The sequence below is a fragment of the Lytechinus pictus genome, chromosome 18, assembly GCF_037042905.1.
Source record: "Lytechinus pictus isolate F3 Inbred chromosome 18, Lp3.0, whole genome shotgun sequence".
NCBI classification, from domain to species: domain Eukaryota; kingdom Metazoa; phylum Echinodermata; class Echinoidea; order Temnopleuroida; family Toxopneustidae; genus Lytechinus; species Lytechinus pictus.
The window spans coordinates 23,571,740-23,597,501 of NC_087262.1; the positions used below are offsets into that span (position 1 = coordinate 23,571,740).

Sequence of the window (25,762 nt, forward strand, 5' to 3'; positions counted from 1 at the left end):
CCCCCCCCATAGACGTGACAATTGATAACTATTATTCAGCCTTTGGGGGAGATGTTCTCCTGATAAGCGATTTTTTTTTTTTAAAGCTCATTACAACCTATTGTTTTACTTGTTTGTGTTTACATTTTTTAAGGCCCAATCAAGATATGTTTTATTTATTTATTAGAACATATTTATTCAGGTACAAAAGATCAGCATAAAACTGTTTTTCATCAATGACCTGATGAAAACATAAAGAACAACATAAATCATCATATCATACATGAAAATAAAGATATTTGATTACGTTTTCCCCACTTTCAATGTATTTCCCATTATTAAATTTGATATTTTTTTATAAATTTTTCTCTACAGATTTTTCTTGTAACTGGAATCCTCGGCATCAAGTCAGCCAAGCAGAGAAAGAAAGTTGTAAGTCATGAATTCGGGTGTTTTCTAGTCTTGATATTTTCAACTAGTCGCATAACTAGCCTGCGCGTTTGTATAATTATATTTATCTTCGTTTATCTATATTCATTATTTCATCAAAATCTTACATTCGAAGATTCAAAAGCAACCCGAGCGAGAACATGTATTTTCTAAAATATGATAATTAGCTGGATGCACGTTTGCACTTTGTTAATCATTTTGCTTGGCACAGAAAGTGCGTTTATTACATGTGCACCAGTTGAGTATTCTAGTTTGAATTGTTTTGGCGCATTATTGAGATATTATTTTATGCGCTGTACGTATCACAATTTGCTTTTCCGTGTAATCTTATTCAATATTTACATCAGTATAATTACTTTTGTTTACTTTTTCAATTCAATAATTCCGCATCATGCTCAATTCATTATTATTGACGATTACGTATATTTTCGTGTATTCATAGTCAATAATTAAATCATTTTAAAATAGTAATCATATTCAATAATTACATAATTGTGGATAATGATGTTTTCCATCATTACAGATATTGACATACATGTCGATGTGTATTCTGAGTACCGTAGTTGCAGGCTTTGGGTTCATGTATCGAATGAGTTACGCAATCTGCCAGAGCTGGGCGTGTCACCACCCTCGGGTATTCACATCAAGACCCGTCGATGATCCATTCCTTGTGACAATGATTAAAGGAGACCCTTACGGCTTCACCAAAAATTGTGTGAGTACAATTCCTTACTCCTTCAACATTTTTTTAATGTTCTTCCTGTGGGAATCAGAATAATCATATTACATATAGATGGTGCATTATAAAATGTTATATTCTTTGTTTAATTACTAATATTATTATGCTACACAGATAAAATCCCCTTTTATGTTTCTAGAACCGTGAAGTAATCATGTTAATTCAATTTCAAGATCTCTTTATCGTCATTTTTCTCCACAACGTTGTTGGTTATTACCCCCCCCCCCCCCCCAATAGTTTGGCCAGGCCTATACCACAAAACATCGTGTCCCTTTCAAACCCTCACCCCACCCAAACTTATCTTCTTGATTTCATCTTCTTTAATTTGAAATAAAGTCGATTCAACTTGCTCAAAGAAAGTATATCCGAAAAATAACACAGGTCCGCCATTATTTTAACCATTGGTATTATTATATATTCTTAGATTAAAACAGAATGTATACATTTTGTTTTAGATTTAGGAATATATAATAATACCAATGGTTAAATAACGGGCCTGTGGGGGAGAATATTGTATTGTTATAACAGAAAGTAAATCTATCATATTTCTTTATTTACAGACAACATCAATAATTGTCAACAGCATCATCTCAACTGTATTTTTCTGTCATTTTGTTGCTGCAATCTCGGGGTCGGTGGTAGCGTGTTGTGGTGGAATTTGCTGCAACAAACCACAAGTGTTCGTTCCCAAATCAATTCTTCTCACAGAACACGAAGTAAGCTTTGCCATTGACTTTCACTGTTTTTGCGACATTCATCATGTTCATACCTGTGTTAACGACTGCTTGGGCTCCGTAACACAAGCTTATAGCGATGAATAGCAAATGTAAATAACACTTCTGATTGGTTCCTGGTCAGTATTTTGAACCAAATGCGCATGGAACATTGTTCGTGATTGGTCAGTCTATTTAGTGATGATTATCTTCGTGTTACGGAACCATGGCAGTCATATCACGGCGCCGATCGATCAAAGCTTTAATCACATATCGGTCGGTTTGGAGTCTGCATCGTTGGTGCGACTCGGGCGTAATTCTTGTCGGATAGTCGGTAAGAAGCATGGGGATAGATATTCGACTTCATCATGTACATGTATGTCACGCACCATGTCTGAATAGAGTTTTGAAAGTTATAAAGGGCTCAATAATTGTAATAAATTAATTTCTATCGAGACAGGAACATGGTTAAGGTTTTTTTTGGCGGCGTCAGTGAGAGCACAGATAATTAATTTCATTAGAATCATGGGAATATTCATCCCAGTATATGAAATAAATTTAGTGCAGTCTGATAAACTAGGTTACAATTAATTGCCTCAAATCAAGATCGTTTAGATCACCGATCCTCAAACGGTAGTCAATTATCATTCAAAGAATTCAATCAATTCTTATTTGATCATGCAGCAAGAGAAGGCATCAGGCTCATGAGATTGATTTTTTCCCTCCATGATTTCGTGGGTTGGTGGATAAGAGAAAATAAAGATAATATCATTTATTGTTTATCGATTCCCACCACCCGTGTTATCAGTTCCTTCATTCATTAATGTTTGTGCCCTTTCTTGGATGTGACTTGAGTATTAAAGCCAACACCTTTCTGCGATCCGTTGTTGGTTTTTTTTTCTCCTACCGTGGATGTGGCTCCCACCGTCACGTAGTTTTTTTAACCGGCTTTTAGAATTAACAGCAAACATGCATTCGCGTGATCTTTGGGGAATTCACGAAAAAGAATGTAATTTCTTTACTAATGAATCTGGACAGTAATGCCGCCAGCCATAGACGATTTAAGCAATGAAAAGGAGCTACTATCAAGATGTATTTCTCAACTTCATCTTCTCCTTAACATTAAAGGATACGTCCATTTCAATAATAAGTTAATTTTAACATGTTTAATGAAGGGAGCGCAAGACGGAAAGATGAAGGGGAAGGGTGGATTATCGGAAGATCAATGAAATAAGACATTTTATGCCTCAAAATTATATACATGATGGGCGACTTTTCAGCGGAAAAAGAACAGTGGTATTCTATCAATTTAATTTGACGATTTGTTAAATTTGATCATGTATATATTTCATTTTTTATGGAAATAAAAACAAACAAGCGCCTGTCCCTGACGCTAACGGCGTTTTTTTTTCTTCTTCTTTTTTTCTCAAAATACGTCAGTTTACATAAACATCAATCCAAACTCTGTTGATCATGGTGGTATATCATTTACCCAGCCGCATCTTAGTTCCAGTATTGAGTTACTGTCCATTCAGGTTGTGGCTTGGTTAAAACTTGGAACTGACACCTGGTTGGTCACAACAGAATATAAATCACTTTCTTCTTTGCCCTCTTCCCCATCTATATTGTGTAGATGAAGTCAACCACAATGATCACCACAAATGTCAAATGGTTACCTGTTTGTTTGTTGGTGTTATTATGTTTTGTTGTCCATTGTATATCATCATGATCATTGTCGATGAGAATCACCATTTATATTCCATGAAATGATCCGTAGTTGGATAAGAAAGAGAGAGAGAGATTAGCCATTTTGTTGTAACAGAAATCCCTCGGATCAAACCCATTTTTATTATTGTGTCCATTTGAATGTAAAAAAAAAAACTTCATATATATTTTGCAATATAGATGATGCATGAATTTAAGATCGAAATACGCATATAGTTTCAGTTGTTCACTTTAAAATATTTTGATTTAGGCTTTAATCCTAATGAATATGAACTTGCAATGACAAAAAATGAGACAATGTAAATTCAAATGTGACAATTATCTTTTAGTATTGTTTTAATAGTTTGAAGAGTGAACAATGTAAATGTTATATTATTTAACTCTATGTCTGCTTTTGATTTGATATTTCTGGGATCTGTCTTCAGTTGACTTTAGCGTTTCAACTCCACTTTTTTCGTGGGGGGATGGGGTAAGACTTATGATATACATGTATTCACTGTGCTGTGTCCATGGCCATACACAAGGGGGGGCGGTGGGAAGATGCCCCCGTCCCCCATCCAGACATTTTGTACAGTTACATTTTTTTCGGAGAATTTTCTCAAAATTCACCAAAAGGAAGCACGAAATCCTTCCGTTTCAATTTAGAAATGCAAAAGCGCCCCCATGACAAGCTCGGTCGCTTCGCTCCGTCTGAGTTAAAAAAAAAATATGCGTCTTGCCCCCCCCCCCCCACCCGGAAAAATATGTGCGTACGGCCATGGTGGTATACCTTTCACATCGGAGATAAACTGCAGAACAGCATTTAATGTGAATGTTCCATTGAGCATGGTAGTTAATGAATGCAAACCCACGCTCTTGACCCGAAGGGTGGCGAACTCTTCGGCAAGCTGGACTGAAATCCTAGACGACATATTGCTGCTAAGACTTCTCCCTTTAGATCGATCAAAGAATAATAACACACCGAGCATACCAAAACAATATGGATCGCCCTTTGGTGGTGGACATTTTGTTTTACACCACAATGTTCGAATGACCATGCTGAATGACATATGCTAAATCGCTTGAAATGCTTATGATGATCATGATCGCTTGGAGTTACTGCCTTTGTCCGCCATTAACATGTACAATCACTGCTTGACCTAAGTTTAACTATGGTATATTAAACTGATAATATAATGAAATGAAATAAGTTTATAGCATGATAACAATAACTGGCGGGGAGCTTAACTATAACATAATTTTTAAGCACTTGAGATCATCCAAAACCATATTTTTTTCTTATTTTGTGAATATTCAGGAAATTAAATTATACTTGTTTAATTGTTCAAAGATACAGGCAACGAAAGTAAAAATGATATCAATGAGGAAATGGACACAAGAAATATAAAATTACTCTTCCGACTATTTTACTTTATAAAAGTAATTTTTGAAATAAAAAGGAAAAACAGAAACTTTACATAAAAATATTTACAAAAAAATCAGAGACGATATGAATTAATAATCTTTAATCAATTTTGCTTTGTTAGAAAAGATGTAAATTATTTTAAACAAGAGACACAAAATACTGGAAGATTTTAAAGATGTTTTCATGAGTCAAAATATTATAAATAAAAATAAAATACTGAAATAATACGCAAGTAAACCTACATTCAGTAAAATTAAAGTTGAATCGTAATCTGCCACTTCAGCTATAAAATTAAATCCCAACTTGACACGTTTGAGAAGAAAGTTAAATGTAAATGAATTATGTTACAGACATTTACTAAATATATAGGGCTAATACCAGGGTGCTTCCTTTAGTAAAAATCTGAACACTTCCTTCGACACGTTCGAACAAGATTCCAAGGAGACTTGTGTACCTGGAAATAGAGAGTTAAATGTAAATGAATTATGATACAGACATTTACTAAATATATAGGGCTAATACCAGGGTGCTTCATTTAGTAAAAATCTGAACACTTCCTTCGACACGTTCGAACAAGATTCCAAGGAGACATCTGTACCTGGAAATATGTAAATGATTTAGATTTTGTTGAGAATGACGGGTGTATGGGGAGGAAAGAAATTCAATACCTCCTCAGAAAACTGCCCCTGAGATGTGCGCATATAAATCGTTTTAACATCAAAAGACTCGAAGGCATTTTTTCCATACATGAACATCCCGATAACTATCATGCGATAGAGTCCTAGGCTTTCGACTTAAACCATCCACCCCTCGGAGATTTTCATATCATAAATATTTTTAAGCAGTCACTGGGGTATTCATCAGTACAACTAATATTAAAGACGTAATTCGGTATTACACCCTCCTTCACGTATTTAAAGATGAAAATTAGTCCCATCAATGCTTTGAGAAAGAAGTACTTATTCTAATTTCATTTAATGTTATGTTTTGACAACTCACGAATATGAGCATTACTTTGCATATCAAAAAAGGCGAATAAATTCAGAATCCTAAATTTCTTTCTCAAATCGTGGTGACTCATTGCATGCATACACCCCGTACGTCGCAAACTCGCGGTTCAAAATATTGATTGAATTTGATTGGATGTGCTAGGAGTGCACGTGACTTGCTAACCATGTGACATTTTGACGCCACTCGGATGGGAAGCCCTTTACATGTGGCGCCTAACATCAAATTATAAATTATGCCCATGAGTTTCATCTTGTTTACTATTTCCCTCTTTCCTCCCCACCCTCTCTTTTCCCTTCTCTCTCCCTCTCTTTCTCTCTCTCTCTCTCTCTCTCTCTATTTCTCCTTATCATTACTACAGAGCGTGCCAATCAGGAATCAGTATTCAGCAAAAGACAGAGGTAATGTTTCACATTAATGTTATTCGTAGTATGATTGCAATATTTTTTCATCTATAATCTCATTTAAAAACATTTTTATAGTTTTGCTAGTTTTCAAAATACATAATTTAGTTTCATAAAAACCCCACCATTTTTGAAAACGGAATTCCATACAATCAATAATTGATGTCCTGCTATTCGAGTACAGTATGTATTCATGTTGTCAAAAATGTCAACATTTACATCAGCACTGCATGCGGTTGTTCCCCGAAATGCAAAAAAAAAAAAAAGATCTCACATATGACAAAATGTAACAATCCAATTCAAACCAACCATCATGACCATAGCAACCAAGAATATCCACTACTAAGACAACATTTTCGAACCAAGTCAAGAACTATATATAATTCCATTTTCTCATTTCGAAGAGATGAAAATCTTTCGAGTGTTTACGGAATTTGACACCGGGATGAACTGGAGGGGGTTTGTGCTAGTGTCTTCACGAAAGTACTTCTTGAACTCGACTAAAGCCCTTCCCATAAACGATTCTGATGTCTGGCTTCACCATGTTTTTGAAGTGTCTGGTAGCTAGATCAACCCTATACCTTTCCCATGTAATGAGAAATTAGATACGTCGGCTAAAGGGGGGAAAAACATGGATAATTATGAGCATGTTTATATTCATTGTTTTGTGACTTTTTTCCTTCCTAGTCCCCTACCCCCCCCCCTCTCTCTCTCTCTCTCTCTCTCTGCCTTACACCCCTTTCTCTCTTATTTCCCACCCGTTATTGATATTTTCATTTGCCTCTTTCTTAACGACATCATCTCCCTTCCCTCATTCCCATCAACAGGGGCCGCGGAAAGGTTTAGAAAGTGTGTGGGGGGGGTGACCATGTAAAAAAATCACATTCAAATTGTCATTTTTACGCTTTTGTACATGGTTTCGGAAAAAGTGGGGGGGGGGGCTGGGTGGGCTTCAGAAGAAAAGAGCATGTTTATTGTTTTGTGGCTTTTTCCTTCCTTGTGGACACAAGTCCATATATATTGGGAGATTGTTGCTTTATGAGCCACTCTTGTGTGCGACTCATATCGATGAATTTTACACAGAAGGGCCCAAATGAGTGAAACAATGAACAAAATCCTCACCGGGCAAACACAAAAATCGTTTTATTTCCCCAATCTGCTCGAAATACACTGTCATGGACTTGGGTCGTTCACGTACTCAAATACTCAATAATTATATTCGAACTGTTGAACGAATCTCACCTTCTTCATGATTTCTCGTCCCCTTCACTCCATCCAGTACCTTTTTTTAACTTTCCGTCATCATATTCTCCCTGTTCGAGTCCCAGTCCCCCCCCCCCCCCCCCTCTCTCTCTCTCCCTCGCTCTGCGTAACATCCGTCTCTCGTTTTCCACTCTTTATTGATATTTCCTTTACCTCTTCCTTAACGAAATTACCTTCACTCATGGGCGGAAATCCAGGGAGGACAGGGGGGACTCCCCCCCCCCCCCTACTCAAAATAGTAGGGGGACACAATATCAAATGTCCCCGCTACTATTTGTGGTATTTTATGATGGTAAGAAATACATCATTCAAAATGGAAATAGAACATGTATTTTAGGACGAGATGACCTTACTTTTGGGATGATAACCTTTTTTTTTGCTTGTCAAATTTATTTTCGTCGAAATGACCTTAAATTTGGGGTGATAACCCTTCTTTTTTTTTTTGGGGGGGGGGGCTTGTCAAATTTCCAGCCCCTTGTCCCCCCTACCTTTTGGGAGAGATTTCCGTCCCTGCCTTCACTTTCTTATTCCACAATAATAGGGGCCGAGGAACGGTTTTGAAAGTTGGGGAGGAGGGGGGGGGGGGCTGACCATGAAAAAAAGATCACAAATGGTCATTTTTACCTTTTTATAATTTTTTAAAGAAAAAAAGTGGGGGGGGGGGGGGACTGAAGCCCGTCCAGCCCCCCTCCCGGTTCCGCGACACCTGATAACTTTACAATGTTTCAAGAACCTTATCGTAACTCCGATCTGTCCCCTCGCCCCTCACTTCCTATGCTCATGGGCATACTGGGATACTACCCCCCCCCCTTCTATCTTTCTTCCACATGTAACTCGTCATTCAGTATCCTTCATTCAGTATCCTTCATTCTCTCCCCTTTGCAGGTCATGACCAGAAACGGTTGCTGAATCCTCCTTCGTACAGCGGCGACGCGAAGAAGAAAGTAGTCAGTTTCAGCTGTAAAGATCTCCCATGAAAAGACTCTAGGCGCTTGACTGAACAGTAGAGGTCGCTCTTCAACATCATCGAATTCGCTGTCGGAGCAACTTTGGAACTCTTCTCATGCCGGTGTCGATCTCAAAATCAAATTTGTGCTCATCTTTGGGATAAATTTGTCGTCGGTCAAAATTCTATTGATTCGCAACTTACAAGCTACTTCTAATTCTGTTTTTGCCATGACTAGTTAAACAGACCAAGGAATATGAAGAAAAGAATTATGTACCTGACTTATGCTTGGAGTTTGTGTATCAAACACAGAGGATGAGACTGTGTACTAGGGGGCATCTTTGGTAATAAGATAACCGAAATCTCGAAATGTTTGTTTGAGATACTTCAACACGAAAGAAGAGATTATCCAATGTAGATTGCCAGTACGTTAAAAACATACATTCTCCGTTTTTTAAATAACATCTGAAGGTTTCAAAGGGCAAAGAATGAATCAACGTATAGGAGCTTAACGGTACACTATGCATCTTTCTTGGACATGATCCTGAAAAGGTGTACCGTTATCTTCGATATTTTTGAGGGATTTTATCTGTTGTGGTGTTTGCATTAAAAATGTGTTTTATGTGTGTTTTCACCAGTTGGATAATTTTTCTAATGTAGTTCAAAGCCAGAAACTCGAGTTAAATAGACAAGAGGGAGTGTGAAAGTGTTGAGATCAAGAATTGTGGATACAGCGTTGGATCCAGGATTGCCCAGGAGTAGGGCAAAAGGGAAACCACAAAAAAAAAAGAAATGTCATTCCAACACCTCCCCCCTCCCCTCAACACAATTGACGGGGCCAAACAACTTGTACATACATTTCATTGTCTATTTATAACAATAAAATCAAAATTTTCTCCAGTCCCCCCCCCCCCCGACCTGCCATCATGGGTGTATGTGCTGGGGCCGTCTTACAAAGAGTTGCGATTGATCCAATCAATTGCAGCTATGGAAAGCCAGCAAAGTCAACCAAAAAAATGCATGTTTGCTAAAAAAAATCTAGATATGAATGTATATCCATAAATTCATCGATTTCTTGACAATTTGGTGTGTTCTCCTTTGTTTACAAAGGACATTTTGCAAATTTCCTTTAGAAAAAATTATGACACTGATGGATTTCCAGTGTTACGATTGATTGGATCAATCGTAACTCTTTGTGAGACGGGGCCCTGAAATCCACATAAATTCCTGACAAAAGGTCAGATATTTTGAAAAGTGCCAACGAAGGAGAAAACTAGAATATTTTATGTAAAGTGACCTTTTTGAAATGGATACAAAATTTATATAAAAAACATTGAAGTGATTTGAACATTTTGGTAGATATACAGATATGCAGTTTCCATTATACTCTGTATATACTATTACATCATTTTGATGTAAACTCATCATACTTCCTTGGCCAATTTTGGAACCCTTCCTAAAATAAGTTCTGCCATTTAGTGATGAAGTGGTTGTATCCGCTTATTAATGTTGTTATTAATTTACTGTTTTCATAGTTATGTACATGCAGCTTTGTGTTTTGCACATCTTCGGTGTCTACTCCTTTTACTACACCTTTTCATATCTATAAGAGTTTATAAATCATTTGTTTCAAAAAGAATGCAAAATGATGACAATCTCCATCTCATTTATCAATGATTTGTTTGTATCGAACAACTTATCATAAGAAAATGAATGTTTTATTCACTTTACATTTTAACTTAATTCCTATTTCAAAATGTACAAAACTAATCTTGTATTTTTTTAGTTGTACATTTTCATTATTTCCATCACTGACTTGATACTTATACACTACATGTAATATATGGCTTAAAGTGATTCATCACAAAAACAAATTTCAGCCTTGAAATATAAATCAATTCCTTTCACAGTGTCTTCATATACGTTTCAGGTGATCTGAGAAATTGTCCAATGAAAATCATTCATTTTTTTACATAGTCAACACAACAGGTTTTTTTTTTTTTGGGGGGGGTTCATTTTTTTTAAATCTATGGAACAATGTAGATGAATCAGTCAGAATGTACCAATATCTTGAAACGTTCTTTGTTTGTAATGTGAAAATCATTTTGAATGTGCAATAAATGAAATTCCACAACTGATTCTTCTGTCTTGTCTGTTGGTCCAGTGGAGAAATCACTAACAACAAAGCACAGGGTTCAAATCCCTATATAGCCACACTTTGATAAGGCATTTATGATCTTACGGAGATATAGATCGGATGGTAAAACGCATCAGCACCCCGCCTTCAACGTTTTCAAGACATAATGCAGACAGAACCTATGGCGTTTTTCTTGTGTAATTTCTTAACTGGACCAGCATGATATTACTGGAAACGTATTACTGTTTAGACCAGTAATCCGATGTTCGAATTTCCAGATTTACTAGTTGGAATTCTACTAGTCTGATGTGCAAACCATTCACTCGAGTAAAGGGTCTCAATTGCAGCCTACTCATGCCTTGTGTACTGAAGGCCCTTGAAACAGCAATTTTTGTATGTGCTAGTCTATGCGTGGAAACACACTTGTTGATCAAAGTTTCAATCAGGGTCTGTGCCTGCAGACTAGAATTCTACTGGTTCAGTTGTATTTCTTTCAGTAATCAGTGAACTTGTAACTGTTGGTCACACTACTGTCGTAAATCGTAAATTCCCAACATGCAACCCAGGTGCATAAAGGCAATATATCTATTTCAAAACCGACTTTCTCTTGAAAACAGGAAAAGCCCACCTGATATACCAACATCTTGAACATTAACCCAGTTGTTTACCTGGTTTTCATTCGTGTTTTAAATATGGTAAACAGTAAATACCAAATGCATCAGCACATTTGTAAATCAAAGTATTAAAAAATGTCTGGGAGTGTCAGCCCATATTCGGAAGTCTAGTTTAAATTAAGCCATGGTCCAATTTTGTGTTAAAGTTATGGGAAGCTAACAATCTAAAAAATTGCATTTTCATTATATATTTTCTATCTAAATATGACCATTTCCTCATGTTTTAACGGTGAAGTGAAGTACTTCATTAATTATATTTCAGTAATTATTCCCAGTCAGTAATAAATGAAATCAACTCAATGTATGTTTTTAAGAGAAAATTGAAATTCTATTTAATCAACAGTACTTAAATTTTATCTGTACTGCACTGCTTTGTTTTCATTGTACAATTATTTTCCCATTACCTATTCATGAATTATCTTTACATAAATCTAATTCTATAATGTATTCTTATCAATGGTGTTTGTCAAGACAATTCCATTTTTTTTTATGACCACCCTATTCCAATACTGATGTGTGCTTTTTTAATATTGTATATTATATTTTAATATATTTCAATCTTTCATTGCTAATGTTTAATTAAAGGGGAATCCAACCCAAATAAAAACTTGTTTTTATAAGGAAAAGAAAAATCAGACAAGTTGATAGGTGAAAGTTTGAACAATATTGGACAAACAACAAGAAAGTTATGAATTTTTAAAAGTTGTAAATATTGGCAATCACTGTACTCATGGAGACTTCAAATTGGCCGCATATGGGATGTCATAGTGATATAAGGCAAGGACTACTCTTCCATGTTCTCCATTACATATTTTGGCTAAAATGTCATTTTCTCCAAAAGTTTTATTTCAAATTATATTTTTCTTTCATGAGGACATAAAACAATATACTACCTGGGTTATATTCAGATTACTTCCCCAGGGGAATGGGTACTTAGGAGAAAACCACAAATTCCTGATAATAAAGTACATGGCCTATGGGAAAGCTGTCCTTGCCCCTTGTCATAATTTACTTACCCAGTTGCCAATTTGAAATCTACATTGTATTAGTGATCTCAATTTTAAAGCAGCTATAACTTTCTTATTTATTGTCCGATTTCTTTCAAACTTTCACCATTCTGTTTAATTTATTTTTCTCCTTCCCAACACAACATTTTATGGCCAAGGCTGGATTCCCCTTTAAGTATTCATGCAATTGTATGATATATGTATGTCTTATTGGAATTAAATAAATGAATTGAATTAAATTGAATCGAAAATGAGTGTCAAATAAGCTGAAAATTGAACTTGTACTGTTAGAGATACATGTACCCATCACAATTAGCTATCCATAGACTACTAGAGACGACTTTAGACCAGAGTTTGAATTAAACCAGAGTTCAGACGAGGGGCCATAGTGTTTCAAAATTATGTTATTATAGCGAGTTTTCGCGATTGCAACGGGGACGGGTTGTACAACATAGTAAATCTATTGAAAAGGCCTGTCAAATCACAATGGACAGCTTAGAGGTCTTTGTTGAAATTTGGAGAACCGCGACAGGTCATCCTAAAAAATTGCAGATGTCGTTTGGCTAGAGTCCAGGAAGACACTGTTATTTTGATTCACTGATTTTCGACAAAGGCTGCTTTGTCATGAAGGGCTTTTGACAATAGATTCTCTACGCTTCCAAAAAAGTCTGTGTGATGGTTGCGAAAACTCCCTATTCTCATTTTTGGTAAAGAGGAAAGGGGTTTAGATAAGGCTGGAAAGAGAGGGGAAGATGGGGCAAGGTCGAGAATAATAAAGAGAGACAGGGAGAAAGAGAGAGCAATAAGGGACAGGGAAAGAAAGAGAAACAGGGAGGTTGAGAAAGAAATTGCATAAGAAACGAGGAGTATACAAACAGGAAAACGCTGAGAGAATAAGAAAACACAAGATGCAGGAGTGATAAATTCTGCAATTAGGGAGACAGAAAAGGAAGAGAAACTTGAGGATCCTGGAATCCATATAATACAAAAGCGTTTACGTGCCATCAACTTGTCGTGATTGGGCCATACATTATCTCAGCAAGTTGACATATAAAAAATTGTAAGTTAACATGGTGAGATAAACTTAAGTGAGATATGTTATCTCTCCAAGTTGACATATAAAACATTGAATGTCCAAATGGCGAGTTAAGTTATCTCGCCAAGTTGACATATGAAAAGTTGTTTTGACATATGAAAAGTTGTTTGTTAACTTGGCGAGATAACATATCTCGCCATGTTGACAGAAATGATATTATGTTGACTTGGCAAGATAAATTATCTCACCATCTCGAAAAGTCAATGGCACTTTAAAGCTTCCGTATTTTAGACAATGACCAAATACATTATCCCTGCATTCTATTCAGTCATACAAACTCAAGTCCGAAGAAAGAAAACCAATACTGATACACATATTTTTTTCATATCGCATACTTCTATACTTTTATCACAATTATTGCATTCCATAAAAGCAACTTAATACATGTAAACATAAAAGCCACTTCCCATTGGTTTCTCTTAAAATGTACTTTTACCAACATGCAAACAGACAAACATCTATCACCATGAATAGTCTTTAAGGGAGAAGATCACTCTGATGAAAAGTTTGTTCTGAAAATACCCTAAATGATAGTTTTAAAAAATATTGGTGAAAATGTGATAAAAATCCATGAAAGATTAATAAAATTATTAGAAATTTAAGTTTGTGATTTGTTATGTCACATACCACGAGCTGCCCCATATGTCATATAATAATAATTTCAATTGTTTAATGATTTTATAATGACCAAAAAAAATTCTCTCTAGAGCGGGTGTGAAATGATTCGTCTGTTGACATGCAATATATATACAGTGCGTCCCACAAAAAACGAAACCGAGATTTATCGATGATTTATCATAACTTAATCACAAATACAATAGACAAATGACCTACCATTGTAAAGCTTAGAATCTCCTCTTTCATCTGAAATTACTTTACATTATTTCTCATTCATGCTTGACTGAGCAAAAACAATTTGAAGAGGGGATACCAAAAAGTCATTTGGCGGGCTGTATCTGGGTTTAAAAAAGAAACCCACATTTTTAAAAAGTTCAATATCTGCTCTTTAATTTGATACCTCAATTACAGAAAATGGTCAAGAAATAACAAAGTTCTGGTTATTTGAAATAAGGCTTGAATTTCAATAATTTCATAAAATGAAGAGGTTCTCCGGGCAAGCGTTCAAACTCACTTGACACTCCGTTTTGTTGACGATCAGCCATGCATTAAGTCTTTTGTTCACCATGCGTTAGCTTCTGTGGGAAACTGGTGAAAAAACGTTTATTTAATGAAATTATGGAAATACAAGCCTTTTTTTTTAAAGCCATTTCATTAATTTTTTTAACTACACAATAAATACAGAAGCTGTTCGCATATGATGTCACAAATCTAAACATTAAAATTGTAATAACTTTCTAAATTTTTGATGGATTTTGCTAAAACCTTCACCAATGATTTTAAATTATTTTTTTCTGCTATATTTACAATAAACTTTTCATCAGGGTGAACTTTCCCTCTAAGCCTTGGAGAGAATTAGGAAATTATTTTTTTTACCTTTTATCATCAGGACAGTAGGTTCACATGCATGGCGATTTTAAATACTAGTGCAGCTGGCATAAGGGCTGTAGCTTTAGTGCGCGCTACCCAAAATACACAATGTGTGAGGGTTAACACCCTTCTGCCTAACCAAGAGAATAGGTATTGACGTACGCTTTAAATCATATCATTCTGCCAAGCCTGGTGATGAAATGTTTCACTTTTGGAAGAGCTTTCCAAAGAACTTCCAGTAGTCCCAGCACCATCTAGGTGACTCGATCATCAGCAAATCTAGATCGCTGCGACTAGAGCCACTGCTCACTATCAACCAATATACAATGCCATCTTTGCCTGAAAAATCAGGCTTCAAAAGAATACATACTGTAGTTGGCCAATTATGATCACATAAGCACAGAGCCAGAATGTATCTTGCTCTAAGTCCATTACGCCCAACATTGTGGCATTAGACCATGTTGTGTGTTCAATGTATAGAGTACCGAAGTGATGACGTCACAAAAAACTTTTGTTTTGTACATTTCAGCGTTTTTGATACCATATTTTGGTAGAGCATGATGTAATACACCCACTACCAAAATATGGTGGGAATCGGTCCTTGGGCCCCAAGATATGACCTCATGAATACATAATTACCCCCATTGAAGTAAGTGTATTTAATGGCCTGGTTCTAAAAGTTAGGAACCAGGCCAATAATACATTGACTTCAATGGGGCTAATTATGTATTCATGAGGTCATATCTTTGGGCCCCCATGGATCGATTCCCACCAAATTTGGGTTGTGGGGGGTTTTCATCATGCTCTACCAAAATATGGTATCAAAAACACAAATGCAAAAAGGGAAAATTGAAGACGTCATACTTCGGTACTCTATATGGGAGGATCAGGGCCCGGTCTTACAAAGAGTTACGATTGATCCGATCAATCGCAACTATGGACGGCCAGCAACATCAACATGTATTATGCATGTTGACTCAAAATATTTTCTAACTATGATGTACATGTATATCCATGCATTCCTTGTTTTTTTTTTATTCTTTGTGCTTCTCTTTGTTTACAAAGGACATTGTGCCAATCTCCTATGGAAAAATATGACACTGATGGATTTCCATAGAGTTACGTTTGATTGGATCAATCGTAACTCTTTGTAAGACGGGGCCCTGATATCAAGAGATGTTATGATTCAGGACTCCCAGTTTGGGCCCTGTTTCATACAGTCTTACAGTCATCATGGCAACTATCATAGTAGCATTAATCGTGATTGGCTGCTGAGCTCTGGTAATAATAATAATTATGCAACCTCTATATTGCACTGCATACTATCATTCTGGCTTTAGCACAGTTTCTCTGAGTGGACACTTGAGCATTCATGGAATTTCTTCCCATCAGGTACCAATTTACTACACCTGGGTGGAGAGTGGCAAATGTAGATAAACGCCATGCCAAAGGACGAGGGTGATGAGGTGGGATTCGAACCCTGGACCTTGTGGTTCAAAGTCCAGAGACTTATCCATCAAGCCATAACACCTGTACATGGTGCTATGGTGGTCACCATAATAGCTAAGTTACCCTTACTGTATGCCTTTATGAAACAGGTCCCTGGACTCCATCCTTGAAAAATATCGTAAATAAAAAAACACAGCATCACGATTTATGTCTAGTACTACATGTATATATACAAATGACTATAGTACAGGATCTACCAGAAGATGGGCATGACGTCACGGTTTTGCTGCTCTCTTCGATGCCACTAGTTCCCTGAGGTTGCTTTCACTGTCCTTCAACGAGCGTTCAAGGTATGTCTTGTTACTCTGCATGCATACAGGAATAGAAAGTGAAAAGAATATTGTTAATAGACATCCTTTGTCTGATATGATGTTCATTTTATACCAGACTGGTTAATTTATGGACACGGATTGGTTGCAGATAAATTTTAATCATGTAAGGCCTAGACGCAGAAATGAGAATAATATGGATTATATACTGTTAGTTCTGAATTTAAGACTCGATCCCCACTCTCATCCAATCTTCTGCAATCAAAGTACGTACCACAACACCGCACTTTGTGCCTACTATCTGAACGAACCACATACTCAGAGCACTTCATCACAACGATTATAATTTGCAAGCATGAAAAATAATGTGAACTATTTCTGAACTGTTATTACCGAGTCTGCATTATTCTGATCTGCATTCAATCCAGATTATTTGAGAATAAATTGATCATAATAATTATTACAGCCTCCTGGCTGAATTGCACACATTTTTAAAAAGTAATATGAACATAATGCACAGTGCATACAGAAAACTAGAATCCTATAAAACATGTACGATACATATGAAGAGAAAATTATTTAAAATTGCTAGAAATATATAATTTAAGCTTTGGCGAAAACCAATCAGAAAAAAACAGAATTGAGAAATAGATAAATAATAGAAATACAAGCAATTAATTTGCACAATTTGATATCATGAACTGAAAAAAAATCAGTGACAAATAAAATATATATAGCAGCACAATTTACACTACTTAAACAAATTGACACCCACACTCCCCCAGTAAATATTTGGTCTGAGTGAAATAAGATTATTTTCCTACTTTCTGCAGTATTCTAAAGCCTCAAATGAGCATAGCCTCAGCAACGATATTTACCTGCACTTTCTGTATTTGTTTCTCTGCTTCAGTTACTCTGTCTGCAAGTACAGTTTGAATGCCCTCCATATCTTGCAGTAGAAACCTATTGAAATAAAACAAATAATCAATTTGAATGTTGCTTTGGCTACAGAGTTCTTATATTTCTACAGGCATAGCACATGAAATGGGTTGAACTTTACCCTTAATCAGGAATTCAAGATATTAAATGAATTGGGAAATGCATAAGAACATTATGAATTCGGTATAAACATTTAAAAATTTACAAAAATCATGGTGACACCTTTAATTTCAGACATACAATATGGTTTTCTTGGGGCAATGGATTCAACCCCTGGCCTATTAAAGTTTCAAATAATATGGGCGTGCATGTATGTCCAATTTTCTAACCATGTACACTCTCATACAAAAGAGTGGCTTTTTATTTCCCAACTACATGTACACAGGTCTTTGTAAGCAGTGTCCCGTTTCTTATGTTAATTACACATTCCGTGATCCGTGTTAAAATAACTGAAGCATCTATTTTATTTGTCCTGTCATGAAAACCAGATTGATACTGCAGCTTTTACATGAATGTGGTATAGATATTGATTTTACATATATATTTCACATGTTAAGGACACATAACATGAATGATGCCATATTTTGGCCATGAGATGGTGCTGTTTATCAAACTCTGCATGCTTGGTTACAGTGTTGGTGACCCAACATAACTCATGACAATAAACACACTTTAATCTCTTACAACAATATTGCAATCTATTCATATTGCCACAAATCAATCTGATTTTCATTATAACTACATGTAGATAAATAATATGAAAATTTTGGCATCTTGGAACATGTATGGCAAACCATTTTAACATTTCATCCTATTTTGTGATATTGAAAATATAATTATCGATGTAAACTCATTGCCATTTGGAATGAAACCGAAATGATTTATTATTAGATTATACAAAGAAGTACATGTAGGATTAAATGATAATAAATATACAGTATTTGTATAGTGCACATATCCACCTTGAATGGCTGGGATTCAAACCCATTACGGTACCCTCTGGTTCAAAGTCTGGAGACAATTAATTGGGCCACAACTTCTTAATGCTATAAAGGATTATTATACATGTACGTACATTGGCTTACACTGGCTAAAATGTCCAGGGTCCCACAACACAAAGGTTAACCGATTGACCGTACGCCTGATTTATACGACTGATTTTACAAAGTAGTGAATGCAATCAATCGAAAAGATATTCTTATACAATGATTGCTAAGCTTTGTGTTACAGGTGCAACGTGTGAAAACCCTTTATAGTAAAACGTACCAAATCCTTAAATGTGATACTTGATGGAATAGCTGAGGTGCAGTTTAATGGAAAACAGAGACTTTAATAATGTACATTCTTCCTACTCCTTCAAAGACCCTAGTTTCCCTAGGAAGGCCAGCAAGCTATGTGGCTGCTCCTGGGTCATCCTAGTAATAGTCTAGTTCCCTCAACATATATTTTATGGGACGTACAGTAAGTGACTTTTATGCTTTTGCCTAAGTAAAAAGGCACCCATGTAAAAGATACTGGAGATAAAAGCAGCAGTGGCATTTCACTCAAAAGAATAGAGACTTACATCCTTCCTACTCCTTCAAAGACCCTAGTTTCTCCAGGAAGAGCAGCCAGTTCTGCAGCAGTCAGTCTGCAATGCTGCTGTTTTCTCTTCAGTTGTTCAACTTGCATGTCAGCTATCTTAAGCTGCTGCGTCGTCTCGATCATACGGATCTGCTGCTCCTGGAATGCCTGAGCAAAAGTAAGCAAAGAAATTTACTGTTGTAAATGTTGAGGATCTCTAATGCAGAAATACTGTGAGATACAGTATGAAAATGGCATGCAAGGAGAAATTTCTGTTGAGTCGTGAGTTACATGTAAATGAGTCAGCAGCAAAATTCATCTATTCGGAAGGGTGTCACATTTCCCGCCTTAGAGAACCCCCGCAGCGGCCATTGCAGATTTTTTGCGATAGATTCAACATGTGCGATCTCAGTGGCGATATTTCTGGCGGAAATCACTTCCCCCTTACAAATTTTTTTGGGTCATTGATCTTTTGGAGTCCATAATTAGCGAGGGTCATAAGAATCTTTGGAAGTCAAAATCATGGATTTTACCCCGGGAATATTTTCTTTTATCAGCAACTTGGATCTACTGTGTGTGCAGTTCAATAGCAGGTATGTTCATGTATCTTATGCATGTAAGTCCCCTGCCAGTGCGGGTCCCTGTAGTTATGGGGAGGGAGTTAAAGTCATTTTCGTCCGATACTTGGAACCGTCCGATGTTTGGGGACTTTACTCAAGATAAAAATAATGAACTGACTGTAACCGATGTCTCGCTATGCAGTCCTATACGCAGTCTCAAGGCTACATGATGTATCTGTATAAATTTGTAAAAATATTAAAATCATCAGAGTCCTCAAGGCTAATTCTAGACATTTTCTCGACTGAAAACTTGGTATTAGATCTAGACTCTACTCATAAGGCCAAGTAAAAAAAAGAAAGTAGTTGATCGTCCTCGCGCGCATCTATTTTGGCCGCCGCATGAAATTTTTCACTATTTACTATTTTCTACAAAAAAGTGATGTTTCTCGTCCGCGCCCGCTTCCGTTTTTGATTGCCGCATCAATTTGCTTGATATTTACTATTTTTATGGCCGCTGAAAAGCGAAAAAAATTTACAAGATTGGCGAGCATTTTGCTCTCATGTGCTCTGGGATCACTCACGCAACTTCATAAAGTCCGATATTGCCGTAATTGTGAGAAAGAAAAAAATAATGATTTGGTTTTTTATTGGTAGTACTATTTTCATACCTTTTTATCTCTTTTTTTCATATTTCCTTATTTTTTATATATTCAAGACATTATTTAGTTAGTTTCTAAATCCTTAGACTGTAAATTCAATTTTTTTAAAAATATTGAAGTCTGGACAGTACTAGCATGACTAGTCGGCGAGTTGGTGGACGTGATAACACATGCGAGCTCACACTAACGAACTACCGTCGGTGAATAGTGATATGTCAGAAATTGTTAAGGAAATCCCCAGAAACGACGGTTATTCCCGTCTACTTTTGGCTTTGCTTTGGCTTGTCTTTGCTTTGCCTTTAGTTGGAAAAACAGCTACAAAACAAAACTGCAAATGGCATGATGAATCATTGACAGTAGAGGTGCTGGTCCAAAAATTGGGATTGTCCCAGAAAACAAGGATATCCTCATAAACCAAGACAAATCATGTCTTGATAAATTGAGACTGTCCTTGTTTAAGAGGATGTTTTTTTCACTTCCCCCTGCGGGACAAAGACAGCAATTACGGAAATTGAGAGTGCTAAAAATAGATTCAGTGACCTCAATTCCCCCCCAGTTCACCGTCTATTTTTCATGACTTGTTGTCTTCCAATAATCTTGTTAATATATGAAACCTGATAAGTTTACATTGACTAGCGCACTTGATTGGTGTCGGCACTTGACAGGTGAATGGACTTTCCTAGATTTCTTGTGTGGAGAAATCCTTGAAAACTGAGACAGTTCGTGTAATTGTAAACTGGGACAATCTCAATTTGCTGACCAGCGCCTAGGCTCTACTGATTGAATGGCACGTCCATTTAGTTTTATCAATAAGATTTAGTACATTAAATGGCTACAAACTACACTCCCTCTCACTCTGATGGCTATGTTGTGTAATTTCTCGTTTCACTTTCACTGTTCAGTTCATTTCATCCACTGTTCGGAGATCGCATCGCATCACCAGTTCGCTGTTGCCCGGGAGTTCTCCGCAGATGAAGCCCAACGACTCGCTGACAAGACAGGCGCTGCAGCTGAACCTCGGCCTCTGCATCGAGCAATCACTTGCCAATGAATTTTGGTAACTTTTGTACACTTTCGCGTACTTAAATCACCCCCATTTGAAAAAAAATATAATCATAAAATCATCACAGATTTTTTATCAGACTGATTTGGATAAAAAGTGGATTTATTTACCTTTTTCAACTCAAGATCGACAGCCATGATTGCAATTTGTACTCTTCTACAGCCAATTCCTGTTCAATTACGACCGAGAGAGGGCTAAAGCCGCATTTTAAAATCATGCCACATAAACGAATATGGGAACAAGATAAAAGCAAACCTTTCCTGACAAATTTATCCTACAAAGTTGAAAAAAATCTCCCCATCTTGAAAAGGCAAAAATACATTCTAATTCAAGCTAGTCCTAAATTCTTGGCATACTATTTAGGCCTATCATGATCATGTTACATTTTGAAAGAAAAAAATTTGCCAATAATAATGCTAGATTTCAAGAGGGTTCTATCTCATGCTAAAAAGCTATAGGTATAATCATGATAGATGTGGCGAGGGGCTGCGCCACAAGGAGGGAGGGGCGGCTGTCCACCCCCCCCCCCCCAGGACCAACATCCAATAAATATTATAGATTATGATTAAAACAGATTAAAAGATAATTAGTATACCACTAACTGTTACCAAATTACATCAAATACAAATATTCGAAGCTCCTCCATGTAAATATACATATATATATATGAGAGTCTACATTTCATCAATGCCCTTTACATTGGTATTTATAGACATATAACAATGCTTCTGTGCTGGCATGAGCAATAGTTAGTACAAATGCTAATTGATTTGTAACTAATTAAGTTCATTCCAACTGGAAGTCCCAATTGGATCCAGTTAAAACCAATTGGTTTCAACTGGAACCAGTTGCCTCCAATTGGTTTCAACTGGAACCAATTGAAACCAGTTGCCTCCAATTGGATTCAACTGGTTTTAATAGGGAAATTGGAACAACTGGAACCAACCGAGATGCAGTTGCCTAATTGGTTTCAACTGGAACCAATTGGCAACTGGTTTCAATTGGAACCAGTTGTTCCAATTTCCCTATTAAAACCAGTTGGCCAACTGGTTTCAATTGGTTTTGCTCTAATTGGTTTCAACTGGATTTTGGTCCTGGCCCCCCCCCCCCTCCCTTTCCACTCTGATTTTTTCCTTGTAGTGTAAATAAATTCATGGGGGGGAGGAGAAACGTAGGCAGAAAGGGGGAAGGAAAGCCAAGAGGTTGCATTACCGTTGCCAATTCGTCTACTGCCAACTCGTCAACTCACATTTAGTCTAATGCCATTCCATCCATCATCAACATTTCGTCTAACAACCATTTGGTCTAATCACTACGTCTATTATAATCCCCGTTTCGTCTATGGCCATTTTGTCTCATAACCATGTTGGTCTAATATCCATTTAATTTTCATTCATTTTGCACAATTAAACACTTAGTCAAATTAGACCATATGGTAAATAGACTAAATGGCTATTGGACCACCTGGTAATTAGACGGAATGGCATATAGACTAAATAAAAATAGACACGTGGTGAGTGGACGAACTGATGGTAGACCAAAATAATGATAGTTAACGAGTTGGCAATTGGACGAATTGCCATTAGACGAATGTGAAATAAACCATCACCATTAGGTCGTTTGCCCCCCCCCCCCTCCCTCCCCGGACGCTATAAAGTTATATCCTGGTGCCGCATATGGATGTTGATGGAAACCTTTAGATTGGAAAGTTCATCATTATAAGGGACTTTTAGAGTATCATGGGAAAAAACTCCTGGAGTTAGGCCTAAGTAAATCATTCCAAACTATTGCACAGAACAGGGAACGAAAACAATCAGGTGGTCGTTTCATAAAGCTGTTTGTAAAGTTACGCACAACTTTACGATCGACTGGAGCATATCGGTGCTAAGTGAGCTACATAGGGATAGTGTGGCACAAGAAAGGTCATCAGTCGTGCGTAACTTTATGAAACACTCACCAGAACTGTCACTGTTACAAAATAAAGCTATTGCAAGAATTATTTTCAACAAGACTGGAGACATCTGTTCATAAGTATTGGACTTTCAAAAATTCAAAGGTTAATGGATTATTCTTGTTTTAGCAATATCAAACCAAATGTATGGGCGTCAATCCAAACTTGAGCATGGGGGGGACACAATAGCCACATGCAAGCATGTCACTTTTATGGGTATACTTTCCAGATCCATTACACTTTTGTCATACTCCACCGCTACGTGTACCGTATGTCACAGGGGATCCAGCCTTCGCCAATAGGGGGGGGGGCCGGAATTTTTTTTCACCCACATTTTCCCCGATCGGCCGCTCGAAGTTAATTTTTGTTTCTTTCTTTGAAGGGGTAATTTATTAACATATATAATATCATAAGCCTTATTTAAAAAGTGCGAGCTTTTTGTTTATTTTATGTATTTTGTTTTAAAATTCAAACATTTTGGGCAATGTTTATGATCCTAAACGAAATGTGTATCTAAGTAAATAATTGCTGCGAGCGCAAAGCGCGAGCAGAAATTTTTAATATACGTTTTAATGATAAAAAAAGGATCTGTTACCAGCAGCTTGTTAGCCATGAAGACGTTACATATTTCAACTATTAAATAATGCGAAGCGCGAGCTGAAAATTTTGACATTTTTACCTGAAGAATGAAAAAGGTTAAGTATATAGCTAAATAATTAATGCGAGCGCGAAGCGCGAGCTGAAAAATTCGAGATTCAAACATAAAAATTGGACACTCTATTCATATTTTGTAAATCATGAAAATGATGAGTAATTGGAAATCGGCTTCCTACATTAATAATGCGAGCGCAAAGCGCGAGTACAAATTGTTATATTTATTTTTGATATACGCTTTGATCTGATATGTTAACGGCTGCGTGTTAGCCAAGATGACGTTACATATTTTAACTACCAAATAATGCGAGCGCGAAGCGCGAGCTGGAAATTTTGACATTTCTACCTCAAGAATGGAAATTCTAAGCACTTTTGTAATCGTGAAAAGGATAAGTATAATAACTAAACAATTGATGCGAGCGCGAAGCGCGAGCGGAAAAATTCCGGACACTCTATTCATGATTTGTAAATCATGAAAATGAGTAATTGGAAATTTTCCCACATTAATAATGCGAGCGCAAAGCGCGAGCAGACAATTTTTTATATTATACATTTTGCCTCCGCCGAAGATTCTGCTAGGATCGAAAGCTTAGGCCCCTTTTGACTTTTTAATTTCTTATATTGTGATCTGAAACTGGATAATGATTTAAATAGAGAACAAGCTGCGTATCTAAATTATCGCGTGTTTCAGATTTCGACCTAGAACGTGTAGAATTAGGATAATTTGAATACATTTCTTATCATGAAAACCAATAAAGCGAGCGCAAAGCGCGAGCTAAAAATATATGATATTCCGCTCTGAAAAGGGTAAATTTAAGCTCTGTTTTTCAAGCACTTTGTGGGAAAATTGTGAGGTGGATATGGATCACAGTTAAAAAGAGCTGATAAGTTTCATTATTATTACTTTGAGTTTTGACATAGGACCGGGACATTATGTCATCATATGAAAATGATTACTATCTTCCTATTTCTCTTCCTAAGCATGAGAGCGCGAAATCTCTTAATATTATGGCCTGAAAACTGGACATTTAAAGCATTTTTGTAATTATGAATAAGATGCATGAGTTGATATATTTCAACAATCAATGCGAGCGGAAATCGCGAACCGAAATTTCTGATAAACTGCATGTGATCAAATGGGGATTTTAAGTAGTTTGTTTTAGAATTAATATTGAGATAAACATAACTCACCAATCAAAATGCGAGCATGCAGCGCTAGCTGATACGTTTTCACAATCTGACCTGAATAGGGATATTTTGATAACTTTATGGAACTTACAGGAAAATAATAGGTACCTGACAAATCAAATTTTGCGAGCGCGCAGCGCAAGCAGAAATGTTAATATTCAGACCATACAACTAAAAATTTTACAGAACACTTTTTAAAAATCAAATTTGCAAATCAAACAAAATAATGAAAGTTAAATTTTCGAGCTGAAATATGTTTTGTATATTGACTTCAAGATTTGATATTTAAGCTCCACATTGAGCAAGATATGTAAATCACCTAAAAGGCGATGCGAGCGCGAAGCGCGAGCAAAAATTATATATCCCAGCATGA

The 25,762-nt window shown here is 36.5% G+C and overlaps 2 protein-coding genes across 2 annotated transcripts; one reads left to right on the forward strand and one right to left on the reverse strand.

Moving 5' to 3' along the window:
- Nucleotides 1–353: 353 nt before the first annotated feature.
- LOC129281851 (uncharacterized) lies at nucleotides 354–12,026 on the forward strand. Its single transcript, XM_054917781.2, has 6 exons — nucleotides 354–411; nucleotides 953–1,144; nucleotides 1,729–1,884; nucleotides 6,381–6,420; nucleotides 8,572–10,743; nucleotides 11,679–12,026. The coding sequence occupies exons 2-5, from the start codon at nucleotides 965–967 to the stop codon at nucleotides 8,661–8,663; spliced, it is 468 nt and encodes a 155-aa protein (XP_054773756.2). The 5' UTR covers nucleotides 354–411; nucleotides 953–964; the 3' UTR covers nucleotides 8,664–10,743; nucleotides 11,679–12,026.
- Nucleotides 12,027–13,859: 1,833 nt separating this feature from the next.
- Nucleotides 13,860–21,780, reverse strand: LOC129281350 (prefoldin subunit 1-like). The gene is made up of 4 exons (XM_064113128.1): nucleotides 21,707–21,780; nucleotides 19,316–19,482; nucleotides 17,691–17,775; nucleotides 13,860–16,848 (listed from the first exon to the last, which is right to left on the reverse strand). The coding sequence occupies exons 1-4, from the start codon at nucleotides 21,731–21,733 to the stop codon at nucleotides 16,759–16,761; spliced, it is 369 nt and encodes a 122-aa protein (XP_063969198.1). The 5' UTR covers nucleotides 21,734–21,780; the 3' UTR covers nucleotides 13,860–16,758.
- Between the last annotated feature and the right edge of the window lie 3,982 nt (nucleotides 21,781–25,762).

Excerpts from the sequence above, each read along its gene's own strand:
- LOC129281851 (XM_054917781.2), top strand. The coding sequence starts at position 965 with ATGTCGATGTGTATTCTGAGTACCGTAGTTGCAGGCTTTGGGTTCATG. Across the intron at positions 1,145-1,728 it reads ACGGCTTCACCAAAAATTGT|ACAACATCAATAATTGTCAA; the intron begins GTGAGTACAATT and ends CTTTATTTACAG. Across the intron at positions 1,885-6,380 it reads TTCTTCTCACAGAACACGAA|AGCGTGCCAATCAGGAATCA; the intron begins GTAAGCTTTGCC and ends TCATTACTACAG.
- LOC129281350 (XM_064113128.1), bottom strand. The coding sequence starts at position 21,733 with ATGGCTGTCGATCTTGAGTTGAAAAAG. Across the intron at positions 17,776-19,315 it reads TTTGAAGGAGTAGGAAGGAT|GTTTCTACTGCAAGATATGG; the intron begins GTAAGTCTCTAT and ends TTATTTCAATAG. Across the intron at positions 16,849-17,690 it reads AACAAATACAGAAAGTGCAG|AGTAACAAGACATACCTTGA; the intron begins GTAAATATCGTT and ends GTATGCATGCAG.